The sequence below is a fragment of the Oncorhynchus gorbuscha genome, unplaced genomic scaffold (assembly GCF_021184085.1).
Source record: "Oncorhynchus gorbuscha isolate QuinsamMale2020 ecotype Even-year unplaced genomic scaffold, OgorEven_v1.0 Un_scaffold_3744, whole genome shotgun sequence".
Classification (NCBI taxonomy): Eukaryota; Metazoa; Chordata; class Actinopteri; order Salmoniformes; family Salmonidae; genus Oncorhynchus; species Oncorhynchus gorbuscha.
Window position 1 is genome coordinate 1,888 of NW_025747915.1, and position 10,613 is coordinate 12,500.

The 10,613-nt window shown below is 45.4% G+C and overlaps 1 protein-coding gene across 1 annotated transcript in view; it reads left to right on the top strand.

The window, feature by feature from the left end:
* The first annotated feature begins 1,777 nt into the window (after window positions 1-1,777).
* The window catches only part of LOC124028094 (SH3 and multiple ankyrin repeat domains protein 1-like), a 31,200-nt gene continuing 22,364 nt past the window's right edge, over window positions 1,778-10,613 (top strand). The window contains 8 exon segments of the mRNA XM_046340243.1: window positions 1,778-1,843; window positions 2,422-2,599; window positions 2,602-2,624; window positions 7,445-7,516; window positions 7,952-8,060; window positions 8,995-9,149; window positions 9,576-9,621; window positions 9,624-9,742. Of these exon segments, the coding sequence (XP_046196199.1) occupies window positions 1,778-1,843; window positions 2,422-2,599; window positions 2,602-2,624; window positions 7,445-7,516; window positions 7,952-8,060; window positions 8,995-9,149; window positions 9,576-9,621; window positions 9,624-9,742 (768 nt within the window).

Genomic DNA, 10,613 nt, shown 5'->3' on the forward strand with positions numbered 1-10,613 from the left:
GATATAGGTATATCAGTAGGTATATGTAGGTAGGTATATCAGTAGGTATATGTAGGTAGGTATATAGGTATATCAGTAGGTATATCAGTAGGTATATGTAGGTAGGTATATAGGTATATCAGTAGGTATATCAGTAGGTATATGTAGGTAGGTATATCAGTAGGTATATGTAGGTAGGTATATAGGTATATCAGTAGGTATATCAGTAGGTATATGCAGGTAGGTATATAGGTATATCAGTAGGTATATCAGTAGGTATATGTAGGTAGGTATATAGGTATATCAGTAGGTATATGTAGGTAGGTATATCAGTAGGTATATGCAGGTAGGTATATCAGTAGGTATATGTAGGTAGGGATATAGGTATATCAGTAGGTATATGTAGGTAGGTATATCAGTAGGTATATGTAGGTAGGTATATAGGTATATCAGTAGGTATATGTAGGTAGGTATAACAGTAGGTATATGTAGGTAGGTATATAGGTATATCAGTAGGTATATCAGTAGGTATATGTAGGTAGGTATATCAGTAGGTATATGTAGGTAGGTATATAGGTATATCAGTTGGTATATATCCACCCGTTCCTCTTCTCCCACCTGCTTCGGTGTTGAACAGAACCTCTCCTGTCTTAATCAAATGTGCTAATGCCCCTAAGATTAACTGCAGAATTAAAATGTACAGTATATGTAAAATCTTTATGTAAAATGTATGTATATGAATTAGAAAAGCTGTAAATAACAAAGAAGACGTGTCCTCTGAAGAAGGTGGTGAGTGGGTTAATAAAACATTTAAAAAATGTAAAAGCAGAATTACCGTAATTATACAAAGAGTGTCATAATAATTGAAACAATAATGATGGTGATTATGGGAATATTTTTCATGCATTATGCTGTATTGATAAACTTTCTCCTCCTCCTCAATGATCTCAGATTATATTTAGCTTCCCTAGCTTGCATTCTGTTTGCGTGTGTGTTTTTTGAAGGGACTGAGTTTTAATTCTAGTGTGTGATTGAATGTACATGTTGGTGCAGTATGTCAGTGTGTGTGTAAGAAACAATCTATTGCATGCTGACACACCTACTCCCTTTCAATGTCTCTCTTTCTCCATCTCTCTTTTCTCTCACTCCCTCCCTCCCTCTCTATATCCCTCCCTCGCTCCCTCTCTCTCCCTCTCTCATACATAAACCCTTTCCTCCCCCTGATTCCACCTCTCTCGTTCTCCGTCTCACTGTAAAACACACATACACACAGGCACAGGCACAGGCACTCTCTCACTTTATCCCATAGTTCCCCATCTCCAAGGGAACACAGGATTGTCTCTATGGCAACAAGGAGCTTGCTCCACTAATGAACTGGTTGCCATAGTGATTCGGTTGGCTGTGCACAAACCCAGACTGAATAAAAGAGAGGGAGAGAGACATTTTACACCTCTGCACAGTATTCCATGCTCACTCTCCCCCTCCCTCCCTCCCTCCCTCCCTCCCTCCTCCCTCCCTCCCTCCCTCCCTCCCTCAACACACACACACACACACACACACACACACACACACACACACACACACACACACACACACACACACACACACACACACACACACACACACACACACACACACACACACACACACACACACACACACACACACACACACACACACACACAGCCTTTCAGACAGAGAGAGTGTGTGAGACAGTCAGTGAGGGAGAGATTAAGACAGAAAGAGAGAGTTAAACACGTTAGTGAGATGTATTGAGCCGTGGAGCATACATCCATGCATGCAGAAGCAGCAAGCGAGAGATCCAGCTGCTCTCCAGAAGGACCAATCACACAGCCGCTTCAAGGTCAGGGGAATGGCCTGCTCTACCTCAGCCTCAGCCCAGACTCACACCAGAGAGAGAGAAAGAGAGGAAGACTGTTTGATTCATGATCTACAGAAACAGACGTGGATCCAATGCTAACTGTGCGTATATGATACAGCACAATCAAATATTCTATTCATCTCACCATAAAGGAGCTCACTGGTCAGAGGAGACAGTACAATCAGCCATTCATATCTCCTTACTGTATAAAACCATACACATCACTGGTCCCTGTGGTGGACTCACAAACTCTCCCTAGTGGTTCAGAATGGTAATAACAGCAGTACTGCAGCGAGGAGCGGTTCTCCACTTCTGACAGACACACTAATACTGCACCAGGACCCTTCCCTTAGTCTAGACTGTTAAATTGCTGTTACTTTTCTACTTTACAGTTCAATGCTTTCCTTTTCCTCAATTTTCTTCTTTCGTGTTTTCATCTAAACCCCAACTACCCCTTCCTCTCTCCACCCTCTATCTCTTCTCTATAAGCACCACCATTGAACACGCTCTCTCCTCTCTCTCCCTCTCTCTCTCCCCTTCTCTCCCCGTTTCCTCTGCAGAAGTGTTTGCGGTTCAACCCGGATGCGACCGTTTGGAAGGCCAAGCAGCAGGTGCTATGTTCTCTGACCGATTCGTTGCGGGATGTGTTGAACTATGGCTTGTTCCAACCTGCCACCGAAGGCCATGACGCCAAGTTCCTGGAGGAGGAGAAGATGCTGAGAGAGTACCCACAATCCTTTGAGAAGGGGTACCATATCTGGAGGTATATACGGCCTGGATGTAAGGTTACACTGTAAGGTTACTCTCACTCTGTTGGTTACTCTGTAAGGTTACTCTCACTCTGTGGGTTACTCTGTAAGGTTACTCTGTAGGGTTACACTGTAAGGTTACTCTGTAGGGTTACACTGTAAGGTTACTCTCACTCTGTAAGGTTACTCTTTCTGTAAGGTTACTATGTAAGGTTACTCTGTACGGTTACTCTGGCGGGCTACACTGTAAGGTTACTCTTTAAGGAGTTCCTCTGTGGGCTACACTGTAAGTTTACTCTGTAAGGTTACTCTGTAAGGGCTACAGGTCCTCTGTAAGGTTACTCTGTGTAAGGTTACTCTGTGGGGCTACACTGTAAGGTTACTCTCACTGTGTAAGGGCTACTCTCACTCTGTAAGGTTACTCTCACTAAAGGAGTTACTTTCTCTGTAAGGGTACTCTGTGGGCTACACTGTAAGGTTACTCTGTGGGGTTACACAATGTTACACAGTCTCTGTGGGCTACACTGTAAGGATTTTACTCTGCAAGGTTACTCTGTGGGTTACACTGTATGGTTACTCTGTGGGCTACTCTGTAAGTTTACTCTCTAAGGTTACTCTGTGGGCTACACTGTGGGTTACTCTGTAAGGTACCACTTTAAGTTTGCTTCCTCTGTGGGTTACACTGTAAGTTGCTCTCTGTAAGGTTACACTGTAAGGTTACTTTTCCTCTGTAAGTTTACTCTGTATGGTCTACTCTGTAAAAGGTTACTCTGTGGGGCTACACTGTGGGTTATTCTGTAAGGTTACTCTGTAAGGTTACTCTCTAAAGGCTACACTGTAAGGTTACTCTGTAAAGGTTACTCTGTGGGCTACACTGTAAGGTTACTCTGTAAGGTTACTCTGCTACTCTCCTCACTCTGTGGGTTACTCTGTAAGGTTACTCTGCAAGGTTACTCTGTGGGCTACTCTGTAGGTTACACTGTACAGTTACTCTGTACGGTTACTCTGTAGGCTACATTGTAAAGGTTGCTCTGTAGGAGTTACTTTCGCTCTGTGGGTTACTCTACACTGTATAGTTACTCTCTCGGTAATGTTACTCTGTGGGTTACTCTGTAGGTTACTAAGTTTACTCACTGTGGGCTACACTGTAAGGTTACTCTGTAAGTTTACTCTGTGGGCTACACTGTAATGTTACTCTGTAAGGGCTACTCTGTAAGGTTACTCTGCAAGGTTACTCTGTGGGCTACTCTGTAAGGTTACACTGTACGGTTACTCTGTACGGTTACTCTGTGGGTTACTCTGTACAAGGTTACTCTGTAAAACACTCTGTGGGCTACTCTGTAAGTTTTACTCTGTGGGCTACAGGTTACTCTGTAAGGTTACTCTGTAAGGTTACACTGTAAGGTTACTCTGTGGGCTACTCTGTAATACGAGTTTGCTCTGTACGGTTACTCTGTGGGCTACACTGTAAAGGTTACTTTGTGGGCTATATTGTAAGGTTACTCTGCAAGGTTACTCTGTGGGTTACACTGTAAAGGTTACTGTAAGGTTACTCTGTGGGCTACACTGTAAGGTTACTCTGTAAAGGTTACTCTGTGGGCTACACTGTAAAGGTTACTCTGTAAGGTTACTCTGTGGGCTACACTGTAAGGTTACTCTATGAGCTACTCTGTGGGCTACTCTCACTAAGGTTACTCTGTAAGGTTACTCTGTGGGCTACACTGTAGGTTACTCTGTAGGTTCCTCTGTGGGCTACACTGTAAGATTAGTAAGGTTACTCTGTGGGCTACACTGTAAAGGTTACTCTGTAAGGTTACTCTGTGGGCTACACTGTAAGGTTCCTCTGTAAGGTTACTCTGTGGGCTACACTGTAAAGGTTACTCTGTAAAAGGTTACTCTGTAAGGTTCCTCTGTGGGCTACACTGTAAAGGTTATTCTGTAAGGTTCCTCTGTGGGTTACTCTGTGGTTACACTGTAAGGTTACTCTGTGAGGCTACACTGTAGGTTACTCTGTAAGGTTACTCTGTAAGGTTACTCTGTGGGCTACACTGTAATGTTACTCTTTAAGGTTCCTCTGTACACTGTAAGTTTACTCTCTGTGGGCTACACTGTAAGGTTACTCTGTAGGTTACTCTGTGGGCTACACTGTAAGGTTACACTGTGGGCTACTCTCACTCTGTGGGTTACTCTGTAAGGTTACTCTGTGGGCTACACTGTAAGGTTACTCTGTAAGGTTACTCTGTGGGCTACATTGTAAGTTTACTCTGCAAGGTTACTCTGTGGGCTACAATGTATGGTTACTCTGTGGGCTACTCTGGAAGGTTACTCTGCAAGGTTACTCTGTGGGCTACACTGTAGGTTACTCTGTAAGGTTACTCTGTGGGCTACACTGTAAGATTACACTGTAAAGGTTACTCTGTGGGCTACACTGTAAGGTTCCTCTGTAAGTTTACTCTGTGGTCTACACTGTAAGGTTACTCTGGGCTACACTTAGGGGTTATTCTGCAAGGTTACTCTGTAAGGTTACTCTTTGGGCTACACTGTAAGGTTACTCTGTAAAGGTTACTCTTGGGCTACACTGTAAACTCTGTAAGGTTACTCTGTAAGGTTACTCTGTAAGGTTACTCTGCAAGGTTACTCTGTGGGCTACTCTGTGGGGTTACACTGTACAGTTACTCTGTACGTTACTCTGTGGGCTACACTGTAAGGTTACTCTGTAGGTTACTCTGGGGCTACACTGTACGGTTACACTGTAAGGTTACTCTGTGGGCTACACTGTAAGGTTACACTATAAGTTTACTCTGTGGTCTACACTGTAAGGTTACTCTGTAAGCTGGGTTACTCTGTGGGCTACACTGTGGGTTACTCTGTAACTTACTCTGTGGGCTACACTGTAAGGTTACTCTGTAAGGTTACACTGTAAGGTTACTCTGTAAGCTACACTGTAAGGTTACTCTGTGGGCTACACTAAGGTTACTCTGTAAGGTTACTCTGTGGGCTACACTGTAAGGTTACTCTGTAAGGTTACTCTGTGGGCTACACTGTAAGGTTACACTGTAAGGTTACTCTGTGGGCTACTCTGTAAGGGTACTCTGTGGGCTACACTGTAAGGTTACTTTGTGGGCTATATTGTAAGTTTACTCTGCAAAGGTTACTCTGTGGGCTACACTGTATGGTTACTCTGTGGGCTACACTGTAAGGTTACTCTGTAAGGTTACTCTGTGGGCTACACTGTAAGGTTACTCTGTAAGGTTACTCTGTGGTCTACACTGTAAGGTTACTCTATGAGCTACACTGTAAGGTTACTCTGTAAGGTTCCTCTGTAAGGTTACTCTGTGGGCTACACTGTAAAGGTTACTCTGTAAGTTTCCTCTGTGGGCTACACTGTAAGTTTACTCTGTGGGCTACACTGTAAGGTTACTCTGTAAGGTTACTCTGTGGGCTACACTGTAAGGTTACTCTGTAAGGTTACTCTGTGGGCTACACTGTAAGGTTACTCTGTAAGGTTACTCTGTGGGCTACACTGTAAGGTTATTCTGTAAGGTTACTCTGTGGGCTACACTGTAAGGTTACTCTGTAAGGTTACTCTGTGGGCTACACTGTAAGGTTATTCTGTAAGGTTACTCTGTAAGGTTACTCTGTGGGCTACACTGTAATGTTACTCTGTAAGGTTACTCTGTAAGTTTACTCTGTGGATACACTGTAAGGTTACTATGTAAGGTTACTCTGTACGGTTACTCTGTGGGCTACACTGTAAGGTTATTCTGTAAGGTTACTCTGTGGGCTACACTGTAAGGTTACTCTGTAAGGTTACTCTGTGGGCTACACTGTAAAGGTTACTCTGTAAGGTTACTCGTTGGCTACACTGTAAGGTTACTCTGTAAGGTTACTCTGGAAGGTTACTCTGCAAGGTTACTCTGTGGCCTACACTGTAAGGTTACTCTGTAAGGTTACTCTGTGGGCTACACTGTAAGGTTACTCTGTAAGGTTACTCTGTGGGCTACACTGTAATGTTCCTCTGTAAGGTTACTCTGTGGGCTACACTGTAAGGTTACTCTGTGGGCTACACTGTAAGGTTACTCTGTGGGCTACTCTCACTCTGTGGGTTACTCTGTAAGGTTACTCTGTGGGCTACTCTCACTCTGTGGGTTACTCTGTAAGGTTACTCTGTGGGCTACTCTCACTCTGTGGGTTACTCTGTAAGGTTACTCTGTGGGCTACTCTCACTCTGTGGGTTACTCTGTAAGGTTACTCTGTGGGCTACACTGTAAGGTTACTCTGTGGGCTACACTGTAATGTTACTCTGTAAGGTTACTCTGTGGGCTACTCTCACTCTGTGGGTTACTCTGTAAGGTTACTCTGTGGGCTACTCTCACTCTGTGGCTGGAAACTAGTGCAAACCTGTGCCGTTTCTTTCTTTTTTCGTTGAGAGAGTAGTCCTTCTGTAGCTCAGTTGGTAGAGCATGGCGCTTGTAACGCCAGGGTAGTGGGTTTGATTCCCGGGACCACCCATACGTAGAATGTATGCACACATGACTGTAAGTCGCTTTGGATAAAAGCGTCTGCTAAATGGCATATATATATTATTATATATTATTATATATTAGTAGGACGAAGAGAAGGATGGAAGTTACGGGTAAGCTAGATACAGCATCATTTTGCAATACATCTGCAGGCTCCATCATGCGGATCTAGGCCAAAAGCTGAGAGAATTGAGGACAAAAGGCCTTCCAGTCAGGATTAACTCTCTCTCTCTCTCTCTGTCTCTCTCTCTGTCTCTCTCTGTCTCTCTCTCTCTCTCTCTCTCTCTCTCTCTCTCTCTCTCTCTCTCTAGTTTCGTTATAAGACCAGAGTGTACAAACAGACCAATCTAGATGAGAAACAGCTGGCTAAACTGCACACTAAGGTACTGGTTGTCTGTTTCTAAGGGTGTGGCACAATTTGAATTGTGGGTATAAGTGTGTGTGTAGCATGCATTGGTGCAGTATGAAGGTGTATCTGTTGGCGTGAGTGTGTGTATGTGTGTGCATACTTATGCGTGTGTGTGGGTGTGTGCACTCTTTGCTGTCAGTGTGTGTACACGCCTTGTATGTCTGTGTTAGCTGTGCTGTGCTTAGTGTGGCAGACAACTCCAGTATTAATGTGTCAATTCTGCTCTCTGTGGAACGCAGAGAGCAGAGAGCTTTCCCTATTGGAGAACCCTTCTTGGTTCCAGGTAGAACCATTTTGGTTCCAGGTAGAACCCTTGGACCTCAAAGGGTTTCTCCTATGGGGACAGCCAAAGAACACTTTTAGGTTCTGCAGTCCCCTCATCTCTCTCTATCCCCTCATGCTCTCATAGGCCAGTCTGAAGAAGTTCATGGACTATATCCAAAGTGGCTCTGTGGACAAGATGGCCAAGTTCTTGGACAAAGGGCTTGACCCCAACTACCAGGACCCTGACATGGGAGGTGAGACGCTGTCAGATGCTGTCCGCTGCCAGGGTGACCTCTCCTCAGTCAGTTAGCACCAATCACCCATTTAGTCTGTCTGTCTGTCTGTCTGTCTGTCTGTCTGTCTGTCTGTCTGTCTGTCTGTCTGTCTGTCTGTCTGTCTGTCTGTCTGTCTGTCTGTCTGTCTGTCTGTCTGTCTGTCTGTCTGTCTGTCTGTCTGTCTGTCTGTCTGTCTGTCTGTCTGTCTGTCTGTCTGTCTGTCTGTCTGTCTGTCTGTCTGTCTGTCTGTCTGTCTGTCTGTGTTGTCCCTGATACCTTGACCCCCTAAGAAATCCTTCTTAGTGACCCATAACATTTGTGGGGCATATGGCCACTGTATATTTAGCATCCTAGAGATCATTTCCAGACCCTTCAGCCATACAACCTGTCATCTAGCTAGCAAACTGTTCATATCCAAGTTGAATTAGCTAACAGCCAAGATAGCTGTGGGAGCTATGGCTAATGGCTGTCCTCTGTAACCTAGACCTGAAAACCCCAAAATACTCTCTCCAACTCTGAATCACACTTACCCAAAGCTCTAACACTTTATTAAAGATAATTATAATAAGCAAAGGAGACAGTTAGTTTGAGTCTCATTTAAGATAATATAACGAGGTGGGAGACAGGCAGCTACTGTTAGCAGTTTTGGGTGTGCTGCAACAATCCTCTCACACAACAGAGCCTGCTGTCGCTGGGAGTGTGAAGTACACTTCCACCTGGCAACACCAGGGGGCAGCAGAGAGCTCTACATCTGCCACTATCAGATAAGGGATACCGTACTACTACAGTAGACTAGAGTGACATGATGCTGTGATGTTCATGTCATAACTCCATGGCCCCACTCCTGTCAGTCTGATTAAATATATGAGCCCCTCCGTCACTCCATTGCTCCATCTCTCTCTCTCCTCTGTAGAAACCCCCCTGACGTTGGCTGTGCAATGTGAGCCGGGGGGAGGGGAGGCCATACGGGGGCTGGTGCTGGGAGGGGCTCATCTTGATTTCAGGTCCAAGGACGGACTCACACCTCTACACAAGGCTGTCCGCAGCCACTGCCACACAGCCTTGCTGGTAAACACACACACACACACACACCTCCTTACACTCACATCCATGGATTAAAGGAGCATGTATGGACCCACTGTGCATAGTGTCTTGTATTGAGATACAGTCATGATGTTCTTATAATGATATCGCATATGTTATAGTGATATTCAGCTAATCGTTTAATACACTCTTAGAAAAAAAGGTTCGTAAAGGGGTTTTCGGCTTTCCCCATAGGAGAACCCTTTTTGGTTCCATGTAGAACACTGTGGAAAGGATGCTACAAGGAACTTAAAAGGGTTCTATCTGGAACCAAAAGGGTTCTACCTGGAACTAAAAAGGGTTATTTAGAGGGTTCTCCTACGGGGACAGCCGAAGAAACCTTTTTAGGTTCTAGATAGCACCTTTTTCTAAGAGTGTAAGTATGTGTGTCTACCTGGTGTGTCCCTATAGACCTTGCTGTCTCTGGGTGCGTCTCCAGACTATAAGGACCGGCGGGGCTGACTCCACTCTACCACACTGTGCTGACAGGGGGCGACACCTCCTGCTGTGAGACCCTGCTCCACCACCGCGCCAAGTTGGCCGTCAGGGATGAGAACGGCTGGGATGAGACACACCAGGTAGGTTGAGGTGTAGGTGTGTGTTTTTTCTGTGGGGTTTAGTCTGTGTTCAAGTGTCAATGTCCATTAGCGTTTCACTGTGTTTGTGTGTATATAGGTTTGTGTGTCAGTGTGTAAATGTCATCTCTATATTTATGTTATCCATTCATGTCATGGTACGCCTCCCTTACCCTGATGTGTCTCTCCTGCTACTCACCCCCCTGTACCCCTCTAACCCATGATGAGGCCCGTCTCTCATCTCCCTGTACCCTCTAACCCATGATGAGGCCCATCTCTCACCCCCCTGTACTCCTCTAACCCATGATGAGGCCCATCTCTCATCCCCCTTTACCCTCTAACCCATGATGAGGACCGTCTCTCATCTCCCTGTACCCTTTAACCCATGATGAGGCCGTCTCTCATCTCCCTGTCTCCCTTTAACCCATGATGAGGCCGTCTCTCATCTCCCTGTACCCTCTAACCCATGATGAGGCCCATCTCTCATCCCCTTTACCCTCTAACCCATGATGAGGCCGTCTCTCATCTCCCTGTACCCTTTAACCCATGATGAGGCCGTCTCTCATCTCCCTGTACCCCCTCTAACCCATGATGAGGCCCATCTCTCATCCCCCTTTACCCTCTAACCCATGATGAGGACCGTCTCTCATCTCCCTGTACCCTTTAACCCATGATGAGGCCGTCTCTCATCTCCCTGTACCCTCTAACCCATGATGAGGCCCATCTCTCATCTCCCTGTACCCTCTAACCCATGATGAGGCCGTCTCTCATCTCCCTGTACCCTCTAACCCATGATGAGGCCGTCTCTCATCTCCCTGTACCCTCTAACCCATGATGAGGCCGTCTCTCATCTCCCTGTACCCTCTAACCCATG